The 24041-nt window shown below is 40.0% G+C and overlaps 1 protein-coding gene across 12 annotated transcripts in view; it reads right to left on the bottom strand.

The window, feature by feature from the left end:
- Positions 1-24041, bottom strand: part of LOC108260783 (multiple PDZ domain protein) — a 39108-nt gene extending 15067 nt beyond the window's left edge. For 9 of the 12 annotated variants that reach the window (XM_017461343.3, XM_017461340.3, XM_053677685.1 and 6 more), the window contains exons 1-26: positions 23920-24041; positions 21577-21633; positions 18776-18945; positions 14787-14882; positions 14028-14167; positions 13203-13416; positions 12104-12232; positions 11756-11944; positions 11466-11577; positions 11104-11192; positions 10606-10795; positions 9971-10036; positions 9674-9753; positions 8841-8987; positions 8581-8742; positions 7991-8164; positions 6605-6814; positions 5699-5803; positions 4566-4724; positions 3593-3895; positions 3209-3323; positions 2749-2947; positions 2283-2324; positions 564-659; positions 381-473; positions 75-252 (exon numbers count right to left, since the gene is read on the bottom strand). In XM_017461343.3, the coding sequence (XP_017316832.1) occupies positions 75-252; positions 381-473; positions 564-659; positions 2283-2324; positions 2749-2947; positions 3209-3323; positions 3593-3895; positions 4566-4724; positions 5699-5803; positions 6605-6814; positions 7991-8164; positions 8581-8742; positions 8841-8987; positions 9674-9753; positions 9971-10036; positions 10606-10795; positions 11104-11192; positions 11466-11577; positions 11756-11944; positions 12104-12232; positions 13203-13416; positions 14028-14167; positions 14787-14882; positions 18776-18945; positions 21577-21592 (3474 nt within the window). In that variant the 5' untranslated portion in view covers positions 21593-21633; positions 23920-24041. The remainder of the gene's footprint in view (positions 1-74; positions 253-380; positions 474-563; positions 660-2282; positions 2325-2748; positions 2948-3208; positions 3324-3592; positions 3896-4565; positions 4725-5698; positions 5804-6604; positions 6815-7990; positions 8165-8580; positions 8743-8840; positions 8988-9673; positions 9754-9970; positions 10037-10605; positions 10796-11103; positions 11193-11465; positions 11578-11755; positions 11945-12103; positions 12233-13202; positions 13417-14027; positions 14168-14786; positions 14883-18775; positions 18946-21576; positions 21634-23919) is intronic. The other 3 variants (XM_053677686.1, XM_053677688.1, XM_053677689.1) reach the window with 3 other exon arrangements.

Raw genomic sequence — 24041 nt, 5'->3', positions numbered from 1 at the left:
TACTTCTTGTGCAGTGTGGAGTTGTACCTGCCGTCGTCGTCATTGTTGCGATAATGTGCGAAACCGTTACAAACCTGTACGATTCTGTCTCCGGTTTTCAGAGTTCCGTTGCGTCCTGCGGGGCTGTCTTCGAGGATGTGCTTGATGAAGATGCCTCGCATCACTTCCCCGTTGCTCAGGCGACTGCCCATGCCCCGCCCACCAACAATGCTGATACCCAGAGATTTTCCCGCCTCCTTGTAGAGCTCCACTCTTTATACACACACACAGTTTCCTTATATGTTTTACATTAGGAACTTTGAAATATTGCCTTAAATATTGGAATGTGTATCCTAATTTGCTTAGCACTAGATATGAGCACACGTGTGTACTGTACTCACGTCCTTGCTTGGTTCCAGTTGCTGAAGTTTGCTGTCTGTAGTTCGCTCTCCTCCCCTTCACCATCCTCCCTCTCTGGAAGCTCTGCTAAAGAGCTGAACATTTTTCAATAATTAATTGATGCTCTTTTTTGTTCAAGCAATGTTTGTTGTTTCACTCAATGCTTTTATAACAAATGTAGTTACCTTGGTGTGCTTGATGCATCCACAGCAAAGCAATCATCCTTGGCCTGCTTAAGAGCCTTGTATTCCTCTAAATACTCCGCTGGTACATAGGTAATGCTGTAAAACATGGACCAAGGCATAGATTCACATCAACCTAATCACATGCATGCACACTCGTATACAAACAAAGCAAACACTGCACACACACGCACACACTCTCAAATACCTTTCAGCTATTAGATATGTCATCATCACAAGTTTAAAAAGAATAATAATTTTAAAAAACCCAAAGACAAAGTGAACAGCTTATTACAGTAATTATTTAAGTTTCACTTGTGATGAGATATTGTATTGGAGATTAAATTCCAACCTTGTAAAATAATTAGTATTCAGTGGCATGCTTGTCTTTAGACAAGCATGGTCTGGATTTAATGAGTTTTCTGCCTATCACAGCCCAAAGTGTGATTGCTAATAATGTCTTGGAAAAACTTGCCATGTCATGTTCCTGTGTAACAAATCTGTTTTGGCGAGATTAAGTTGCCATGCCAAATACACAAGTAATTCAAAAGTCAAGAGAGCTTAACTATAAAGAGCCACTTTGGTAAGAGGACTTGGTTCAGGAACGAAATCAACAATCAACTGTTTTGGAAGACTTTTATATTGTAAAGAAAGATGACAGATCTAACAGAAGTGAATCAAATCTCATTTGGTTACGTACAGCATGCAAACACATGGCACAACAAAAATGAATTGGAGTTAGTCCAAATAAAATGAATTAATGAGTAAAGAAAAGTGAAACGAATCAGATTGAGGATTAAATGAATCAGAGTTAAAACAAGCAAAATGGATCAGCATTAAGAAAAGTTGAATGAATCAAAGTCAACACAAGTGAAAGGAATCAGAGTTAAGACAAGTAAAATGAATCAAAGCTAAGTGAACTAAAATGAGTCAGAGTTAAGAACCGAGAAATGAATCAGAGTTAAGAGAGTGAAATGAATCAGTTTAGTAAAAGCAAAATGAATGAGAGGTGAGAAAACTTAAATGAATCAGACTTGAGCCAAGCAAAATAAATCGTTCAGACAAGTGAAATGAATTTGAGTTAGGTAAATCAGAGTTGATCAAAAAGTCAATCAGACAGCAAGTTTCAATCCCATGAGCTTAAATGACTCAGCACGCATATTAATAAACAGAGTACTGTGACAGTAGTAACGAGGACACAATTAGACACACAACTGCATGCTAGGTGTAGACACGGCTAGAGTGTAAGTAGTTGCACTTGTGGTAATGTGATAATCCAGATATGAGCAGCAGATATTAATCACTAGGAGTGTTAAGACCTCCTCAGAGTAGTTAATCAGATTTATCCATAAAGTAGCACAATTATGCTTCAGACAGCTACACTTCCCCTGCCACGTGAATGTTTCTCATTAGGTAAAATTATCTAATTAACCCTACAGTCGTTTAATCAAAGCTTATGTTTTACTAGTTATTGCTAACCCTGCTTAACTTGCTTAAAATGATTATCACAACAATTTCTCTTGCAAATTGAATATAACCAAGCTACAAATCTAAAGTTACCATAATGGAATTTTGGTGTACTGTATATTATCAGAAAAGAAATGCTCTACTAATATGGATAAATTTTGAGCACACAAAAAAGAAGGAGTTAGACATGCAGTGCGATAGACACACTCAAACCAAGATCAAGACTGCACTCAGTAGGAGTTAAGACATACTCACATATAAAAGGGGCAGAGCTCCTCTTCCGGAGCAAGTGAAGATCTAGAAATGTGTTGAAATGTGTTTAAGTGCTGCTGCTGAGACAGGCGGTTTATTCAGCAGCACTCGAGCAACTAAAGTGGGTTTCAGAATTCAACCAATCCTCTTGCAAAGCCACAGAAACCATAAAAGGTTTCTGTATGCAGGACTGACAGTGGCGTCACCACTGGCGTCGTAGATAAGCTTAAAGTATTTCAAATGGAGCCTGATAGGAATGAGCTTTGGTTTACATAGACTGGTGTTACATGGAAGGTACACTCATAACTAATAATAACTAATAAGTACTAATAACGGAGTATAGGTACACTTTAAAAGGTCTAGCGAAATGCAGTTTATTTACATGTGTTGTACACACGAATGTTTTAAACGGCCACACAATCATCTGCAAGGCTTGGCGAATATTCGTCCAGACACGTTTCTTCCTCACCCTGTTTCCGATCCAATGAGCGAGTGTCTGCGCAGCATGGCGCGTGCCTGTGCGTTGGTCAGGGTCCCGGTTGCTTCGCCGTTGATGGCGAGAATGAGATCTCCAACACCTAAACGTCCGTCTCTGCTTATGGCCCCACTGTGAATGATACTGCGGATCAGCATACCCGCACCATCCTTCACTGCGCTCACCGTCATACCTGGAGCCGAGTTAACATTAACATTGACATGCATCACCTCTGCTACTGGTATTAAAAAAAACAAAAAAAAACAAAAAAAAAACAAAACCACTTCTATACTTCATAACAAAACAAAAGATAAATTTATTTTGTATTTAAAAAAAGTACACATGGATTTTATATATATATATTTCTTTAATCTGAGAATTATAAAGACAAATCTAATACATCGACCTTAAAAAAGGTTATATAAGGTTATCTGAGATTTAATAAATAACAAACCTAAACTTGAGTTGCCCTTGACGACAGTGATGGTCCTCTCAAAATTGCTCCCTGGAGTCATTTCATGTTGATCGGTTTCTTCCTCTTGAGTTTTATCCATTGGGAAATCATCTTCCTGAAGGTTTTGCACAGAAACACAAAAATTGCGGCAGGAAAAACACAAATATTACTGCTTGAGGCAAGGTCAAGCAGTCCAGGGAGAGGTGAAAACTACCTGGAAGGCTCTAAAGTAAACATAGTTTCTAATGAGAAGGGCAGGGATGGAAAAGGCAGGGAGGATTGTCAAGAACAGAACTGTTTTTATCTGTGCTTTTGGACCATTTGTGGTAATCATTTCTCTCCTCTCTCCTGACAGTTTGAAATATTCAATACAGAACTCTTTACCTCTTCTTGAGCTGCACGAACACATCTCTCTGCCACCATCGGTCCTGTTTCTTTGTATAATGTTGATGCAAGTGTCTCTTCTTTACAAGTGGAAGCTGGGTTTGCGTTTGTCATCACTAGGTCCATGGAGTCCATTCTCTCGAAATCACGCTCCGTAATCAGATCAGAGTGGGAGGAGCCAAGTCTTACAGTCGCTGCTTCAAGGCGTACGGATGCTCCGTTCTCCTCGGGAGAAAACGACGGACTGATTTCAGGCGCCGTCGTAAAAGGATACTCCGTGAACGAATCCAGGTGAGTGTTTCTCTAGATAGGACAACATGTTAACGTCACAGTACAGCACAAGCTTTATGAGCCCAATTATGACCAAATGGAATGCTGATAATCTTCTAATCAACGCCTGGACCGATGATGTAGCGAAGTTTGTTCACAAACCAATGGAGGATAAATGACAACAATCACACAGGCCAAATACCCCGCATTACTAACTCTGGCAGCGTTTCAGATGGCTATAACACGGCTCTGTTTCTCTAACTGATTCAGCAAAGGCTCGGCACTAAATTTCAACAGTGACCGAACCCACGAGGACCAATAAAGTCTCAAATAAAATCAGGGTTGATGGGCCTTACTGCAATATAGCCCCGAACGTCGGCGCAGAGAGCCATTATACAGAAGACAAAACGGCAGGCTGAAGTGTTTCCTGTGAACGGGAGCTGGGAATTGGCTGCTTTTAGATAATGTCACTCAGTGGGTCATGGGGGTCATTTGGGTGAGAGAGGGATAATTTGGAGAAGGGACTGAGGATTTCAAATGATGATACATTAGCTGACAAAGTGGGAGGCGCAGAATTACCGAGGCATGGCTCTATCAGTAAAACGGTAGGGTTACTAATAAAAAAAAAAATAGAGACATAAAAAAAAAACCCCCAGCTCTACTCATTTGTGTGCGCTAAAAGACTTCGCTTGGCTATAAATACCTGAGGGGTGGAGGTTTGCACGGCCATCTGATAGGTGAGATCTGCACTGCAGGTGCTTCCGTGAAGGGCGATCATGGACGCCTGAAACGTGTCGTCTTCCTCGGCATCATAATGACGACGGAACTTCTCGTCTGACAAGTCCACGTCGTTAGTGTCGATCTGGAATATGTCAGTCATGCTAATCAAATTTGATCTTAAGCAGATTTACACCATGGCTCCAGGCATATACTGTGTCTGCCTTCTTATGTTATTTCAAACTTTTATATTATATGTGTAGACTTTTATATAGATTGTTCATTTACTGTTTATGATCCTGAAGCCTAATTCTCTGCTGTCCAACACGTTTCTGTTGATTTTTAATCAAGCTTCATTTCTGCCTTGCGCTAGTAACTTCCTTCAAAGTATCAGCATACCGGAAACGATTTTCCTTTATACCACAGCTCAGCTCTGTCAGTAAATCACGTCGCGGGTTTATATGAATGCGCTTGTTCTAATCTGGTGTTGTTTCTATAGTAACAGTTTGTTCACGGATGCTCTACATTATCTAACGATATTGATACAATCTTTATATATTTTTTAAAACACCATTATCTAAGAAAAGCATCTCTATGGATATTGATACATTTTCTGTTAGGAGATGTTTATTTAACATTTATGGAAGGAGTCTCCAGTGCGAGTCCTTTGGAACAGTCTTCAGGACAGAGGACGTTGTGCTCGGTTTCTCTGTAACAGGACAAGCTGCATTTATTTATTTTTTTTGTTGAGAGAGAGGAAAAAGAGAGAGGGGCTGGAGAGGGAATGACTGTTTATAGCTGGGATTAAACTTGCCCTGTGAATGTTCCACTACATAAAATGTAACTATAAGCAGTTAAAAAGTATGACGTGTAGTAATGTATTAATACATTTTCGAATTTGTGACCGTCGGCAAAATTGCTGTGGTATAATAAGAAGAATAAAACACAATACGGGGCATGCTGTTATTGGAAAATGATTAACTTCATGGTGGTACCAGTAGCTTCGATTCATCACACCGCCATGCTGTTGATTGTTTCCCTATAACAGCACACCCCCCAAAAAGTTTTATTCCTTCATTATGAAGGATTTTGGTAACAGCATGTCCCATAAGCACTGACCAGTACTGGCTCAGCACGGAATAAGACTTCTTCCTCCTCCTCCTCCTCCTCCTCCTCCTCATCTCTCTCCATCATCGACAGAGCCGAGAAGATAGAGGAAGGAGTCTGCGAAAAGAATGCCGTACAACTTTTCTGAACAATTAGCACAATCGTGCAACTCTTCCTGACAAACGTGATGTTTACTGCATTAGACTGCTCTGGATTTAGAAGAATGATTTGATGTTTGATTGAGTGAATTAGTAGTGCAAGGCATGTTAGATGGACGACTTCGAATTCGAATACTGATCACTGACCGCTGATTTGCTTTCAGTTTGATTTGGGTTAGAAACTACAGACGGCGGATTTGTCGGAAATTTCGTAGAGAGAATTCGAACGGTCTAGCGCGGGGCGTTCTCGTATTCTGAGTCTTAGCCGTGTGAGCTTCAAAGTGTTTAGATGAACTTCAGCAAAACCGCAGTTCTGAGAAAGGCTTTAGGAATGTGAAGTTAAATATTGGCGAGAATGGAGATGACAACCCACCATTTGCATAGTCCTTGAGAGAATGAGAGTCTGCATGTGTGTAAGGGAGGAATGCAAAAAAATTAAAAAATGATACCGCAATGAAAAGCAGGAATGGCCTTCGTAAAGATCCAGAGTTATGAAAAAAAAACATGCAATATTTAAAACTATTGTTTTGCTGAATAATGCACGCATGTCAAATTCATTTTTGCTTGAATGAAGCAAAAACAGTGAGCTTTAAATTTCAGGCACATGCAGGGCTCTTGCCTAGAGCATGAAATATTTAAAGGACCAGTAGAAGAATCAGGTTACTGAAGCACAGGCTTCTATAGCAGAAAGAAGCATGCTCATAAACACACACACACACACACACACACTAATTGTCATAAATATGTATCTGTGTCTTACAGGCAGCGGTTTGGCTACTCCGATGTGGACGGTGCCTAAGCTGGCCCCCTTCAGTGCCTGAACTGCCTCCTCCAGACTAGCACTCTCGAGGTTCATGCTGTTGACATACATCAGCCGGTCTCCTGGCAACAAACGTCCATCCAGTTCAGCCACACCTTCAGGCACCAGGGATCTGATCACGATCACAGTCTTAGCTGGGTCCATAGGGTCCTTTACACACGCACACACACAAACACACACACAGAGTAAATACATGTTTCATGGTTCACAATAGTTCAGCAAGTTAATTCAGGAATGAAACATGTTTTTCCACTGGAGGAATTTTACACTGCAGACTAGGTTCTATAGGGGTGGAGCTTATGGTTCTGGACATCGTTGATTGGTCAAATGCAAATACAGAACGACCAATCCTAAAATCCTGCATTTAGGGTTTTTTTCTCTTCAACAATTGATTATTAAAGCTTGTTTTGTATCAGATGGGAACCTGACTAATGAACAGCTTTGGACAATTGTATGGTTGAGTCCAAGACAAAATAGGAGTGTGTGTGTGCATGTACATGATTCTAGTGACACCATTTGTTGTAAAATGCCTCTTTGTAAAAGAGCTGGTTACAAAGCTACATGAATGTTAACATTGTATTTGTGCAGAAAAATAAAACAAAAAAAGGTAGCAAACAACATTAATCTCCATTCACGGTGACTGTGTTGATGTCATTTTCATGTGCACTGAATTGTCAGAACTGCAATATGCTGTAAAAAGCAAAGCAAGAACTATATTGTTCCTCAAATAGTTCCGGAAATCTTTCAATCTCCAAAATGTACCAAGACTATGATGGAAACGTATCTCATTATAAGAAATAATACGCAAACGCCTACTTTATTTTACAATGCACAGTACCTGCAATTCCCCAGGCCATGTTCAGCATGGTTTATTCAGACACTATGCATGTTTCCACCTTATAAGGAAGTGTAAAAAGCCATGTCCGCTTTATTATCAAGTTATCTAATTGTCCTGCATGGCTACAGTGTGCTGTTACAGTTATTCTGACTGTCATTTTAATCAAGGAAATATCTGCAATATCTTTATTATCAACGTAGCTGGCCACACATGGTGCAGAGCTGAGTAATAACTAAAGTGCCTGAGAAAGAAACACACCATGTTCTTCTCCACTAATATCAAACCAGACATGAACGCAATCAGGACAACCTGTTTTTATACGCCACTTTTCTGATCCCTGTCTATTATTACTGTTAAGGGGCTTTGTATACCAAGATCTCGCCAAGATTCAAGATTCTGACCTTGCCTGTTGTCAGAGTTATATTCAAATACCCTCTGACCCACTTAACATCCATCATCACAGCCTCTATGACTCGTGTTTTTCTTACCTGGTAGTCTAGGATGCTAAAACCAAGCCCACGTTCTCCTTTCTCCAGCTCAATGTCCTGGATCTCTGACTCCCACATTGCCAATGACGTTCCCACAGTCTCTTCTTGCATGAGACCTCTTAGGCTTGTTTCTGATTCGCCAGGCGTAAGGAGGTCCTCAACATCGTCGAGGTCCTTCAAAAAAAAAAAAAAAAAAAATGAAGAAAAAAAAACCTACGTAACAATCTCTATGTATTATTTACTGACGTGAAAAACAATAACCGATTATAAATAATCCCGTTCTATTGGAAATAACTGGTGTCTTGTCTCTCTACTCTCCTTACTGGTGCCAGTGTCTCAGTGTGCATTAGGGCTAGGGTTATAATCTGTCCACCTGTACAGTATAATCTGATATAATCCATTCTGAGGGCAAATTTGGCAGCTATTAAAACTGGACTGGTCTTAAAGATGAATACACACACAAGAAAGAAAAAAAAGAGCTCTTTTTATGCAATGCAAACGCTCCGAAATGAACCGATCCTTAATAAACTGTACTAATTATTAAGTAGTACCTGTTAATACATTTATAATAATGCAATCGTTTGTTCGACCTTTTCTGTCGCTACTTCTTCCAGCCGTGGTTGGCCAGATTGACTGTCAGTCGAGGGCGAAGGGGTGGGCCTACAGCAAGCCATGCGCACGCACACGGGCAGCTCCTTCAGAATGCTCACCACTTCCTTATGTGACTCGCCTCTAAGAAGTATACCGTTCACCTACGTAAATAATCAAACATTGACTTTATGCAATGTCGGTAATAAACGTGAGGACGTTCATGCTGATGTTGATGGTTTTGAGCGGAACTGCACTGCACCTCCAATAGTTCGTCTCCGCTGTAGAGCTTTCCGGAACGTCCTACAGGTCCCTCGGGTAAAACCGAGCATATGTAGTGGTGACCGGCACTCGCTTCCAAACTGATCCCCAGTCCACTGCTCTCGCTGAATTTCTCTACCTGTACCACCTACACACACACACACACACAGAAGATTAAAGTAAGATTTCTTCACTTACTGAATGTTATTAAGTCCTATTAACATTGACTGAATTCTAAAAAACCTCCTGTTACTGTTAGTCTCATATTCACTCACTACAAACACAAGCATTTCTACTTCATCATTAACATCAAACTGGTAATATATAGGCCTAATGTAAACTTTTTTATATTAACATTAACTGGATATGAAATATACTACTCTACAAATATATTTTTCTGTGAAATATATACTTTTTTGTCAACTCATCTTCATTTAAATCTTTCAACAGTGTACTGGCGCTTTAATTCAACGCGAGCAGCGTGGCAAAATAAAAATAACACTCGACACCGAAACTCCCGCTTCACTGCTGCGGCGTCCGGTGTAAAATTTTAGCAGTGCAGAGATTACAGAGCTTACAAACTGCAATTTTGTCGTCGTTCCACACAAGAGACATCATCTTTACACACAGCACACAATCGATGTGTTTTCCCGCCCTCTTTTGATTGACAGGATATAATCGGCCCTGATCATGGGATGTTTTTAAACTATCGGCCAATAGCGGGAAAAATAGCCTTTATCTGCCGATACCGATTATGAGCCGATACATTGTTGCATCTCTAATATAAATGTATGTAAATAGGTATGCATCGAATTACATTGAGAAATCACTCACAATAACTTCGTTGCTAGGACCGAGAGCATTTAGCCATTTCCTCCTCAGCTCCTCTTCCTCATCGACATTCAGTTTGAATCCTGCAGGAAATACACAACATTATATATTATATTATATTATATTATATTTTTTATATATATATATATATATATATATATATATATATATATATATATTACATTATATTATATTATATTATATATACATAAATACATACACACACACATACATTTTTAAAAATCCACAATAAAACAGTACAATTTGAAAAAGTGAATTACAATTTCAAGAACCTCTTACCTTTCTTTTGTTCAGGTGTGGAAGGTGAAACAGCAACAGCTACATGTCTGGATGTTTCCATAAGGTCTATGTGCACGCACATGAACAGACAAAAATGTAAATTCATATGTACAGTATATACACCTTAAAGCATGGGCATCAGCACAAATCTCATTCAGGTCCTTCAATCTCTGTCTCTCTCTACTCTGTCAATTTCTGATAGAAAGACACACACACTCTGTCTTATGACTGGGTTGTATTTTCCTCTCCTCCTGTGCCTCAGTAAACACAAGCTGGGAGAGGAGAAGAAGATGATGGGATGAGTAAAGGCGTAAACTTCAGGCTGGGTTTGGCTATGGGTCTAAATCTAATGTGGTAATTATGCTAAAAAAACTAAACATGCATGCACAGGCATATAAAACCACACACACCCACACAGGGAGAAAGAGAAAAAAAAACAGGAAACTCCCCTTTTACATAAAAGGCCTACAATAAATAGTCATGACCCCACTCTAGAGTACAGGAAAGCTATCATTTGAAAAGATCTTTATTACACACTGAGGAGAGATGAGGTGAATTATTGGTTGCTGTTCTTGGCCAGACTGATGGCTGTTCAGCTACGAGTCGTTTACATATCTGATTAATATTATGTTTACCGTGCATGCTGTCCATGGCGACACACTCCTGTCTCGGTGTAGCCTCAGTGGTCACAGGTGTGATCGGCAGTAGAGTGTCTTCTGGTCTAAAGCCGTGGCGGACGAGTTTGAGATGGACCGTTTGACCAGTGTGGCGTAAGAGCTCCACTGCCTGCTGATTGGTGTAGCTCTGTATGTTCACACCATCCACCTGCAGAGGGCAGACATGAGCATAATTAACCCACGACCTAGAAACAACAACAGAACAAGCTCCTGAAGACTTGTTTATGTCAAGGAATATCTACATCTGCTATTGCACACTGAGACAGACAGACACACTCACACACACATACAGTGGTGTTTGAAATTTAGAATGTTCTAGATAATCTGCATAAATATGATCTTAACCCATGTGACATCTCAAATAGGCTTATGTGGATTTTGTCACTGTACAGCAAAAAAAAAATCCTTATTTTCTGACGCTCATGCTTTGTCAGTCTTCGTGACTGACTCACTCACAGCTATGATCTGATCTCCAACATGGATGCGGCCATCCTGCTCCACAGTACTTCCTGCTGTGATGCTCTTCACGAATATCCCAGAGGCCTCTGCAACAAATTGCACACAGCACGACATGAGCAAACAAGAATAACATTGGGAAAGCTCGAAGAAGAGATTAGGGCCACCAGAAAGCAAAGTGATAAATAAGTCGACACTACGAAGCTGAGACGAACTCAAGTTAATGGCTAAGCACGGCAGTATGCGCTTTCTTTTTTTAAACTCTATTGCTGTATTAGGTAAAATCTCAGAAATTACCTGACACGAATCGAAAGCATAACAAAGTTCATAAAAACATCGGCACATCTGCCCGTATAACTCACCAGAGTTCTTGTCTCCTACATATCCTGCGATGGTGATGCCGAGACCCTGAGTGTTCTTCGTCAGGCTAACATCGAATGCATCCTGCTCTTCTTCTTCTTCTTCTTCATGGTCCTGCCACAAAAGGACAGAAGTACAGACTGGAATATGGAATCATCTATACCAATTTATATGAGGTTTCTCCAAAAAAAAAAAAATACTCTAAATACTCTAAGGTGCACTTTTATAGATGAAGTGCAGTAGAATGTACAGTGTCTGTGCTATGCCATGTTCAGGCATCCTTCAGGTTCACCTGTTGCTCAGTAACTGTTGGCAGGGGTACAGGCGCAGGGGAGGCTTCATCCACGGTTGCTCTAGTGATGAGCAGTTTGACTCTGTTGCCGCACTGCCGCAGCACCTGAGCAACTTGCTCACTGCCCAAACCATACAGGTCAGTGTCCCCGATACGCAGGATGTGATCACCACTGCGCAAGCGACCGTCCTGTAAGAGAGCGTGAATGAGAGGGAAAATAGAGAGATGGATTTTAACGAGTCCATTAAATAATTAACATGTATCTACTGGATGATAATGGATATAGTCTATCGATTAACATTATAGATTAATACGTTAACACTCCTAGAACAGCATGCTTAACCTTACCTTATCAGCGATACCACCAGGTAGAATGGTCTTGACAATGACGCCGGTAGTTTTACCCCCGACGATACCGAAACCCAGACCAGTGCCATCATTGACTAGCTCTATAGTCTCCATATGTGTCCAGTGAGCCTGCACAGGACAAGAACAATATAGAGATAAAAGCAGTTCATATTATAACATCATTTACAAGCACAGATATCTGAAATAAACTAATACATTTTTTTTAACTCAACTCAGACAAGTCCAGACACACTTCGGTAATTTATTAATGATTTTTCCTGTTTCGAATTGTAAATAGAGGGAGAAGTAGTTTAATGACTCGATTAGGGAATAGATTGATAGGAAAACAGATGCATGGACATGTGGGCTGGTTTCATGAATAAGTTTTCCTAGTACACAAGAAAAAACAAGAGTAAATTAGAAGGATGGATAAATGTATAATTAAGTGGATAAACAAATAGAGATAGAGATAAATAGACGGATCAATGAACAAATTGATGGGTTTAATGAAAAAATGGGTTGAGTGATGGATGATAAGATGTATGAATAAATGGTTGGATGGACGGATGGATGGATACATAGATAGATGGATGGATGATTGAAATACTGGGTAAGAGATAAATATATGGATCAAGGAACAGACTGATGAGTAGATGGGTATAAATGGAAAATGGGTTGATTGATGGATGATTAAACGTGTGAATAAATAGTTGATTGGATGGATGGATGGATGGATGGATGGATAGATGGATGATTGAAATACTAGGTAAGAGCTAAATATACAGATCAATGAACAGATTGATGAGTAGATGGGTTTAATGTGAAAATGTGTTATTTGATGGATGATTAGATGTATGAGTAAATGACTGGATGGATGGGCAGATAGATGAATGCAAGGATGGATGGAGGGATGGATGGATGGATGATGAAATTAATTATATGCTCAAATGAAGAAATCAATTAATAGATAGTTGTGGGTGATTGGATAGATTATTGCATATTTATGTTAATTAATACACAAGTAGATGAATTATTGTATGAAAACTGGCCGTTACAATTTCGGGTATAAATGGATGTACATATGCGTGTGCTAGCTCACCCCACTTGAATGTGCAGACAGTGTACTAGCAGCACTAGGTGTTCTGGACACCACTGGGCTGGAAAGCTGAGGGATTGCCCCTCTGGCAACCGTAATCTGTACATGCTCAGATGCTCTTTGCAGCAGCACGATTGCCTGCTGATGGCTGATGTTCTGCTCCAGTAGCTGTCCATTTATCGCCAGGATCTGATCTCCTTCCTTCAGGTTCCCATCACTGATAAACAAAGCACGCAAATAATATGCAGTGTGACCGTACACGTTCAGTTATCCTGGTCCCGACACAAACGTCTAATAAGACCTAATCTTACTGCCAAGATCCGATCTTGCTCTCTTAGTGGGTCATCACTTTTTGTGCAAGTGAGAGAGATAACCTGGGGTAAAATTGAACTCAGAACAGTCAAGCAGTTTATTGCTGGATTTTATTCCAACAATTTATTGCTCAGGTTCTGTAGAGCAGTACTATAATTTAGTGCTGACCTCCTTTGGTTCACCAACATTGTGGCCAGACAGAAAGGGCAGAAAAACATGCATGTCCCAGGCTAGATACACTGCCATCATTTATTTTCACGACCATTTAGCCTGCCTTCACTGCTACACAACGGAAAGAGACATTAAGGAACAAAATTGCACCCCTCCACTGAAAGCTGCGAGGTCGGATCTTATATGCGCATGAAAGAAGAACATCGAGGCAAAGATTTCAGAAGTCAGCAGTTCAGAGACCAGCAATTTAAAAATCTCGTTTCAGAGTGGCAGGCTAGTATAAAATTGTTCAGTTATGACATTCAGGTTATATATGACCTTATTTGTGTGTGAGACAGCCATTACCAGTATGCGACACTCCCTGTCTGGATTTCCTGTACGAAAATCCCAAGTTCTCCTCGGCTTTCGTTTCGCAGTCCTACCACGCTAAAGCCCAGACTTCCTGATACCGGCTTCACCAAGTCAACTTGAGTTACGTACCGACCCTTTTTAGAAACAAACACACACACACACACACACACACACACACACACACACACACACACACACACAATAGGCATATGTACACACACATGCTTAAATAATCATATGCCATATGTGGTGGTTATGGCTTTGAGCTACTGATTGGAAGCTCAAATCCCGACACCACTTACCGTAGTGGCAACTGATGGGCCCTTGAACAAGGCACCAAACACTCAACTGCTTCATTGTGTTTGATCCCAATTCATTCAATACATCAGATAAAAGTCGCAGACAAATACAAATGTGTGGCAGTCTGGGAAAAGCCATTAAAAACAGCCAAAAAATTAGCCAAAATCTTTTGTGGTCAGATTTGGTCAAAGTCATGTGGAAAGAATTGGTCAGTATGCCTAAAGACATCTAAAACCTCGGTGACTAAGTGTAATTTCCTGGTACACCATAGCAACATAGTCATGTCTAAGCGATTCAGTTTAGGGAGGGGGTTTGTCTCATCAGGTCTTTTGCGTGAAAAACTAGAATGGTTGTTTGAATATTGTCACATTTAAATTGTGGGAAAGGTACATTATAAGTAGATGTTAACTATCCTTCATTCAGTGTGTGTGTGTGTGTGTGTGTGTGTGTTACCTGAGCCATGGTGCGAATGATGCGCTCTTGCTCCTCTGATGAGGTTTGTCCATTAATCTGACCCAAGTCAGCATATCCTCCATTTACACACGAAGGCTGAAAGAGCGAGAGAGAGCGAGCGAGCGAGTGAGTGAGAGAGAGAAATAAAGAGACAGAAGAAACGGTGGGGAGATGTTTGGTTAAAATGAAATATTCTCCTGCTCCATGAGAGGGTATAATTGTCTTTTTATTTATTCATCGTCCAGGAATATAAATAGTCGTGCTATTATGAGAAAAAAAAACCATTTGTTTTTATCATTACAGGATCATTCCTCCATATGGTCACGCATGCTCGTCATTAAACATTAGGACTGCGTAATTAACTTCCATATTTACCAGCTTGCCCAGGTCTTGATACAGTGCAAAATATTTTGCATCGATTATCAAGACAGAATATGTTTCAAAAAACATCTGTGCATAATTCGTAGGTGCTTTTGTTAAACTGTCCAATGTGGCTTGTGTAATTGTTGCCTGCTGAGGATGGTTTTGGAAATGAAAGTCCTTTGGATAACCTTTTTCAATGCTGTGCATTGTTCTCTCTGATATAAATCTACAGCAAATTACTGCCAAAAATGCGTCATGAAAATAAGAAATACCTATTCGCTACTCGATAAAGTTGCTCTGTAAAAGCATCTAAAACAGCCTACATTCCTATAATAATAATAATAATAATAATAATAATAGCACTTTTTACCACTCATCTCACTGTGAGTGGTAATATACGTTAAATGAACTCCAGTGTCCCATTTTGTACAGTGCATTAAAAATCCCGATCAAGTGCACTCCAGGAGGAGAGCTGTGGTCTCTCTGGATGCGTTAACGGTTGAATCAAGTGGGCATGTGTTCATTTCTCAGCTTTGCTGAGAAAATGTGGGTTCTTCACAAACGGTTTCAGCCACCATTGTCCTCTTTTCTGACCTCTCACTGTGCTCTGGTCACCATGGGGACAAAGACAAAGCCAGGACCGTGTGGTTATTATAAACCTTGAGACAAAAAGTTCTTGATTATGTTCTTTTTTTCTCAGCTGCTGAATGCTTTCAAATGCCTGAGGCGCTCAGAACCGTATAAAATCTTAAGGATGATTTGGAATAATGTTCAAGGCACCGTTTATTAGAGTGACAGGCGAATCGTGGTTGAATAACGCTGCTTTTGTGCTTGCTTCTGACCTCAGTGCTAAAATAATAGATGACAATTCATAAAAGAAGAAAATGAGAGGAAAAGAAAAAACGAGTAAGGGAGAAATGTACGTGAAGGGAGTAAGTGAACACAGCGAGTCGTTAAGCTCTAATCTTCTGCAGTGCAAGCCTCCCCCAACATACCTAACATAGTTTCACTTACAGGGTGAACTCAGACCTTCAAGACAGCTCGGAAAACTCCTGAAGACTCAAATACGCATGTATTATACACAATCATACATGCAGCTCTCAACATTTCAGTACGCTAGCACATGAAGTTATTATAGCAACTATAATAATGACAGTATCACATGTGTTGGTATTACTGTCCTTTATATACACTAAAAGGGGGATTAAATATACAACCCCAATTCCAAAAAAGTTGGGACGCTGTGTAAAATGTAAATAAAAACAGAATGCAATGATTTGCAAATCTCATAAACCCATATGTTATTCACAATAGAACATAGAAAACATATCAAATGTTTAAAATGAGGAAATGTCCCATGGCCAATTAACCTAATTAGTTACAAAATGTTCCTCCAGCTGTTTCTTTTTAGTAACACTTCCTTTTCCAGCCTTTTGTTGCCCCGTCCCAACTTTTTTGAGACGGCCATTAAAATCAAAATGACCTTATTTTTTCCTTAAAATGGTACATTTCCTCAGTTTAAACATTTCATATGTTTTCTATTGTGAATAACATATGAGTTTATGAGATTTGCAAATCATTGCATTCTCTTTTTATTTAACATTTTACACAGTGTCCCAACTTTTATGGACTTGGGGTTGTAATTACACATTTGTCTGCTAAATGATTTCGCTGTATCTCAGATACTTCTGTTTAATCTTGCACATACTCGTGCAAGCTGTACTTCCCACTCTAATCCCACTATCTCAAGTCAAGCGGATAATGATAGCTTTCCTCTTCTGAGTTGCAGCTTCTCTCAAGGTTTCCTCCAAATGTTCTTATGGACCGTTGTTATCACTGTTTCTTATCACGGATTTCTGTAAAGTGGCTTTCTGACACTGTCTTTTGTTAAAAGCACAAAAGAAATGAATTGAAATTGAGCACCGCTTGTGTGTGAATGCGACTTTCCCATGTAGAGCCAAGAAAAAAGTCTCGAGTTGATTCTAGTGGTGCGATTTGAAACGTTCACATTCCTGAATGAATGAGGAGCTAAAGTTGAGTTGAGGTTTTACAGAAGTCAGAACCGTGAGGCATAATGCCGTTTCACTATTCCTTATTACTGTAGTGAAGAAGTAACCCCTGAGCACGGCCTCACCAAACACATTTATTTTTTTGTATCATATGTATTTTATGACTCGTAATGAAGAACGTGGCATGGCAGTGTAGTTGTAATTTCCATCCATCTTCCGTACCACTTATCCTACACAGGGCCGCCTGGAGCCTATCCCAGGAAAATCAGGGCACAAAGTGGGGGACGCCCTAAACGGGCAGGGAACAATTGCACACTACGGACTACGTGGAAATGCCAATCAACAATGCATGTTTTTGGACTGTTGGAGGACATTACCCGGAGGAAACCCCTGAAGCACAGAGAGTATAATGCAAAGCCTGCACACACAGTATGAAATCGGGATTCGAACCCCCAACCCTGTGAGTGCGAGGCAAACGTGCTGACCACTGAGCCACTGTGCTCCCGTAGTTGTAATAATTGGACAACTTTAAATTGGAAAATGGCCAGGCAATGTTTTTCCGATGTTGAAAAGGTGAACCTGTAGCCTCAGAATCCTGGTATGGGCTGACAGGACTGAAACCTGATGTGGTCTTCTGCTATTGTAGTCCATCTGCCACAAGCTTCAATCTTTTGTGTGTTCTGAGATGCTTTTCTGCTCACCACAGTTATAATGAGTGGTTGCAGCTCTGGCTGCTTAAACCACTCTGGCTATTCTTCTCTGACATCTTTTATCAACGAGGCATTTTAACATACAGAACTGCTGCAAACTGAATGAAATTGAGTTTTTTTCCCCCCCACACAGTTCAGTGTAAACTCTAGAGACTGCTGTACATGAAAATCCCAGGTCCGTTTCCAGTCTAGTGCCAACAACCGTGCCACAGTCGAAGTCGCTGATTTTTCCCTGATTCAGAGGTTTGATGTGAACATTAACTCAAACTCTTGACCTGTGTCTGTATCTGCTTGATTTTATACATTACACTGCTGCCACATGAATGGCTGACTGGATAATTGCATATTTCGCAGGTTTAGAGGCTGGTGAGTGTGTATACAGACGCATTGGGTTACTACTGTGTCCACCTCTGACGTATCAGATATTAGACATGGAACAAAGTGCAAAATTGTCATTGAAAAACATAGAGCGCAATTGTAAAATCAAATGGATAGATTTGTGCGATATGGATATGACTAAACCCTCACAGTTGTGTATGAGCGTTGTATGAAACAGCTGAAAAAGGAATTAAGAATAAAAAGCCCCTTCATCAGACTCCAACTGTAGACATGCATAAAATATGGGTCTCGTGATGGTTCTATTAGAACTAGTGCGCTGCGGCTTAGAAAAACATTCCTGGATCCATGGTTAATGACACCATTTCCTTACCAGATCGATTAGAGAGGTTAGACCTAAGTTAGCATAATATGTTTAAAGCATATTTTGTTCCTGGTGAGACTTTCGACCGTTGAACTGTAAGAAGTGCAGTACGAATTCGGAAGGTTTTTTGATACTGTAGTTTTGCACTAACTATACGTATGCTATAAGCTGAACAGGATTGAGGGGAGCGTAGCTTGCGTACAGTACCTGTTCCTTAAGATGCTGTACTGATTTCTGGAGGGCGAGGATCTGGTGGAACAGAGGGCTTTGCAGGACGGATTTGAGCAGGTTCAGTTTCTCGTCAGAGGGCACGTCGCCTCCTTTCTCCTTCAGACGAGCCTGCAGTCGTTCCACTGCCTGAAGGCACCGCTGCGTGTCTATAATGCATCACACACACACAAATGCACATTTCAGTCATATGTTTCCCATGAAACAAACACACAAAGCTGATACTCATCACTCATAACTGATACTCATAATGTCACACAGCTTCCAAAATTAATTGTTGATAAAAAAAATAAAACATCAGGATTGTGGTTTGTCTTTATTTGCACTGACTGATTGAATGTGACAAGTATTTGAAGCCTCCTGAATACTAGCGTTTGCTCAAACCTTTGCATTTGCAAAGCTTTCACTCTGCTGGTTTGTGTGTGTGTGTCATGTTCTGTAACAGCAGGAGGCTTCGTGCCGGGACTGTGTAATAGAATCTGAGCGCAGGATGCCTCCTGGGTAACACTACCTATCCCCAATAGATCCAACCAGGTGAGCTGAAAATGAAGTGAATGATTGAAAGTGAGAGAGGCAGGGACAGAGAGAGAGAGAGAGAGAGCAGGGCCAATGATACAATTCATAGATTTGGCTTAGCTTAGCCTTACCACTGTCAAATATGACTCAGCTTATCTCTCTCCATCTCTCTCTCACTCACTCTCTCTCACACACACACACGTCTCTGAGCTTGAGACAGGAAAATGAAAAACAAAAGATCTCTGAGAGTTGAATGTGTGTGTGTGTGTGTGTGTGTGTGTGTGTGTGTGTGTGTGTGTGTGCTTGTGTCTGTGTTTCCCTGCCAAACCCCAGCTAGGCCCCTGAATCTTGACTCTGATATCCAGGTGCACGAGTTAGTGCAGCAACGCAGAAGAGTCTGGATCAGTGGAGGCCATTTTTGTGCTCATAGAGCTTGACTAATCCCAAACACAGTACTGTGTGTGTGTGTGTGTGTGTGTGTGTGTGTGTGTGTGGGGGGGAGTGTCGGAGCTGTTTAACAGCCCTCTCAGTGCCTCTTCACAAAGCACTGACAGAAAATCCAATAACAACTCACAACTCTTGCTACAGTCGCAGTAAACATGAGTACGTTTGGAACAAGGCTGAAATCCTCCTCTATGCTGCTCACACACAAAAAAAAATTGGTACACATTGTTTACTTTGAGTATACCTTTCAAAGCTGGCGTAAAATTGGGCATACACTACCGGTCAAAAGTTTAGAAACACCCATTCTTTATTTTTTACCCCTACATTTTAGAATAATAATAAAGTCATCAAAACTCTGGAGTAACACAAATGGAACTATGAGAATTATGTTATTAAAATAAATAAATAAATCGAAAATAATTTAGTATTTTAGCATCTTCAAAGTAGACCCCCTTTTGGCCTAGAATTTTCAGAAATGTATTCTTATCATTTTCTCACCCGATTTCTTGAGGAATTCCAGAGATGCTTTATCAACAGGATTAAAGGAGTTCCCACCTACGCTGGACACTTATTGGCTGTTTTTCAGAAATATTTCGCTCCGAGTCGTCCTTTTAAAAAAAACGTTCCTTGTAAATAAAATGTTTGTTTTCTAATGAAAGAAATGAATACGTCGGCACGATTCTATTTTTGTCTATGACACCGATTTCAAACATTTAATCATACACCTTCAGATCAAAAAGTTTTTAAGATCATAAGAAACATTTCAATCGAGTGTCCACAAACTTTTGACCGGTAGTGTGTGTAACTGGGAGATTTTATTTTTTTGGATTCCAGTGTCGAGGCATTTTATCTGGCTTGGATGCGTGTAAGTTTATGTTAGCAGACTTTCAAGAGGTTCCTCACATAAGTACTCATGATGCATCAGTATGACACTATTAGCCAACAGTTTCAACAAGGAAATACTTGACTGTTCTGATATCATAATTTGTAGCTACAGTTACATCAGCTACACAGTGTGATTGTGCAGTGGCTAGCATTGCTTTCTCACACCTAACTCCAGGGTCCACGGTTTGATCCTGAGCTCTGGTCAGTGTCTGTATGGGGTTTTGTATATTCTCCATGTTTGCGCTGGTTTTCTCTGGGAACTCCAGTTTCCTCCTACTGTCTAAAAACATGCTGGACTGGCTACAGAAAAAGTGTGAATGTGTGTGCGTATGTGTGCGAGCATGATGCCCTGTGATGGACATTCTCCAGATCCACCATGACCCTGACTAACATCAAGCGCTTATTGTATCACATGGGGGAAGGGAGGATAGTTTATTTCCTTTGCTCCACTGTAGCTAAATGAATGAAATAATGAAAAAAACAACAGAATTGATTCAGTTCAAGCTTTGCACAGAAGATGAATCTACTCAGCTGTCGGTCTTCAGTGCTTTAACACTGATCTAGACAAAAACAAGGATCGAATATAGTATCTAAAAGAACTCCTTCCTGTAGTCTCAGGTAAGGAAACAGAACTTATAAACTGTTATAACTTCCAACTTATAAACCATAACAAATGCGTTGTTCCCCGAGAAGCAAATTAATCATCGCAAAATCTTCTCGGCTGAATTGACGTCACTCCTGCTTGTGGATGACTTAGAAATTAACCTGGGAATAATTATGAACACGCTAGGGAGTAAGTGTCCATACTCTCAAAGGATAGAGATCACTTTATAAATGTGTCTTAGTTCTCTTTGTGTAATTATTAAACATTGATTTAGATTCTCATCAACAAACTAGGTTAGCGTGTGTATTGTAAGTGCAATAGCAATACATACCAATTGTTTCAATCATCTTTTTTTCCACCTTGTTGATTTTCTCACTTAAAAAGACACCTGTAAATAAAGAAGAAAAAAAGAGAGAAAAAGTTGTTTTAATAAAGGAAAGCCATTACTTTATGAGTTAATCATATATTGTTTTAGCATCCCAGTATGTAAGTCATCACACAATGTCTGCCACTACTGGAACAACTTTAATGGCAGTGATTTAGTACAGACAACGCTGACTGCTATTTAAAAGTAAACAGACACTGCTGTACACTATATATATCACAAAAATACAAGTTTCATACTTCACAGTTTAAAAAAAAAAAACCCACTATGAGCAAAGTGGGCAATTTTACAGTGATTGTTTTCCCCCCTATGCTCACAGCTCTATTTTTTTTCCAGGGGAAGGTTGACATTTGATGGCATAAAAGCAAACCATAATATTAAACCATGCAGGGAACTGCTGCTGCCCTCCAAATGTGCACCCTTGTTGAGGAATCTCACTTATCCTGGGGCCTGATAATGTCTGTTATCATATCAGCTCCTAGGAGAAGCACCGGGGCTGCAAAAGTCAGAGCTGATAATCCACACTCTCCTAAGGAGCCTTTTATTGTAGGGTCGTTGAATTTTTGTATTGGACTAAAGCTTGTATATATGTACTACCGTCCTCCTTTGGCCGGCTCGAACCTGCAACGACTAGATTTGTCGTGTACAGTACAGCATGGATTTCTAATTGTTGACCTTATTCTGAATAAGACAATATTGTGATTAAGGTGTTTACATGAGTTGCTTTTAGAATATTCCTTTCATGTTCCTGTGTTACATGTTATAGAACATAGAGCGATTAACGGCACGCCGTCTGACGTCCCTCTAGAATTTCACGTACCGACATACAGTTCATCTTCGTTATGGTACCGTATAGAGTTTTGGGTGTTTTAATTTTTTAATTTCACGAAAGCTTCAAGTGAAGTTAATTATTAGACATGCTATACATGCAAATAGACAACTGCTTGAAACCTTGGGCTGCGTCCCAAACCAGATACTTACCGACTATATGGTAACTGAAATACATGTATTACGCCTACTATACAGCAAGTAAGTACGCGGTTTGGGACGCAGCTGTGCTCTCTTGTTTGTCGTAAAAAGGTTGAGCACTGCCGTGTGTGTACGTGTCCTGTCGTAAAATGCGGTGAAAACTCCCACACGACGTTAATAACGTGATTAAGGTGTGTACATGTCTGTAACACATGTCGATAATGCGCCAAAAACAGGAATACTCCACACGTCTTAATTCCATTTGTTTTTACTTCTATCAAAATAAAAATAATCTTCAGACGCTTAACGATTCATGCAATCCACAATTTCAACATCTTTGCATCATAAGTCTTAGAAATATCTGGTGGGTTGGAGTTTTTAAAACTGTGCCAAATAAGTCATAACAATCAGAAGCTGTCAGAAGTATGACTCTCTCTCTCTCATATATATATATATATATATATATATATATATATATATATATATATATATATATAAGGAACTTACTATATTACTAGCTTATAGTATACAGTAATAATCAGACTTGCATTGAAGTGTTTGATTACGAAACATTTGGTATATAGTGGTGCAAGTAAATTAGGCAATATTACTACTACTGTACTATAAATTACCATAGGTAGTTATATAGTATACTTGATATAGTTTAGTAATTTGCTTGGTCACTAGGAGTTCATTATAGTATAGTAAGTTACTATAATGTTGTAGGTACACTGCATATCTAATATAGTGTTATATACTGTTATTATTATTATTATTTATATTATTTTGACCTGCAAACGAGACCGTGTATTATTCTGGTTTATTGTTTCCATGATAATGCTTACTGTAAATCTATGTTTCTGTTTGTAAATGAATCAAACTTGTTAGCTTGAGAAAGCTAATGGCTTTAACCGCCACTCCAACACTTCAATCCGCTTTCAGCTGTTTGGACCGAGGAAGCAACAGGTCACAGGCTGTTAAAGTGACACATAAAACAACAACAAAAAAAGTGTGTGTGTGTGTGTGTGTGTGTGTGTGTGTGTGTGTGTGTGTGTGTGTGGATACGACGATGCGTTAAAACACCAACCAAAGTGATGGCGAAAATGGGAAAGAAGACTGTTTGTATGATCTGATGTGATAAGGAAAGAGACGGTGTTCCGTTAGAGTTAGCGTTAGCCGCGGCTATCTGTATCTCGCTACATTGTTACACACCAAACCGGACTTCGGACCAAAAGTGACCAAACAAACTCACTCCCCGCGGGTTGAAAAAAAGCTTTTGAAGTCGTCTGAGTTTACTCCAGAAACAAAAGCGCCACTTACCCGACAGTTAATCCGTTATAACCGGTTGTATCAGGACGGGACGGGACGCGGCTCTCCGGTTAACGGGACCGTTTCAAAGATGGGCGATGTGAGATGGTCAGTCACAGCGCGAGCTCAGACAG

Source organism: Ictalurus punctatus, chromosome 29 (genome assembly GCF_001660625.3).
Source record: "Ictalurus punctatus breed USDA103 chromosome 29, Coco_2.0, whole genome shotgun sequence".
Classification (NCBI taxonomy): domain Eukaryota; kingdom Metazoa; phylum Chordata; class Actinopteri; order Siluriformes; family Ictaluridae; genus Ictalurus; species Ictalurus punctatus.
This window is presented reverse-complemented; position numbering and strand designations above follow the sequence as displayed.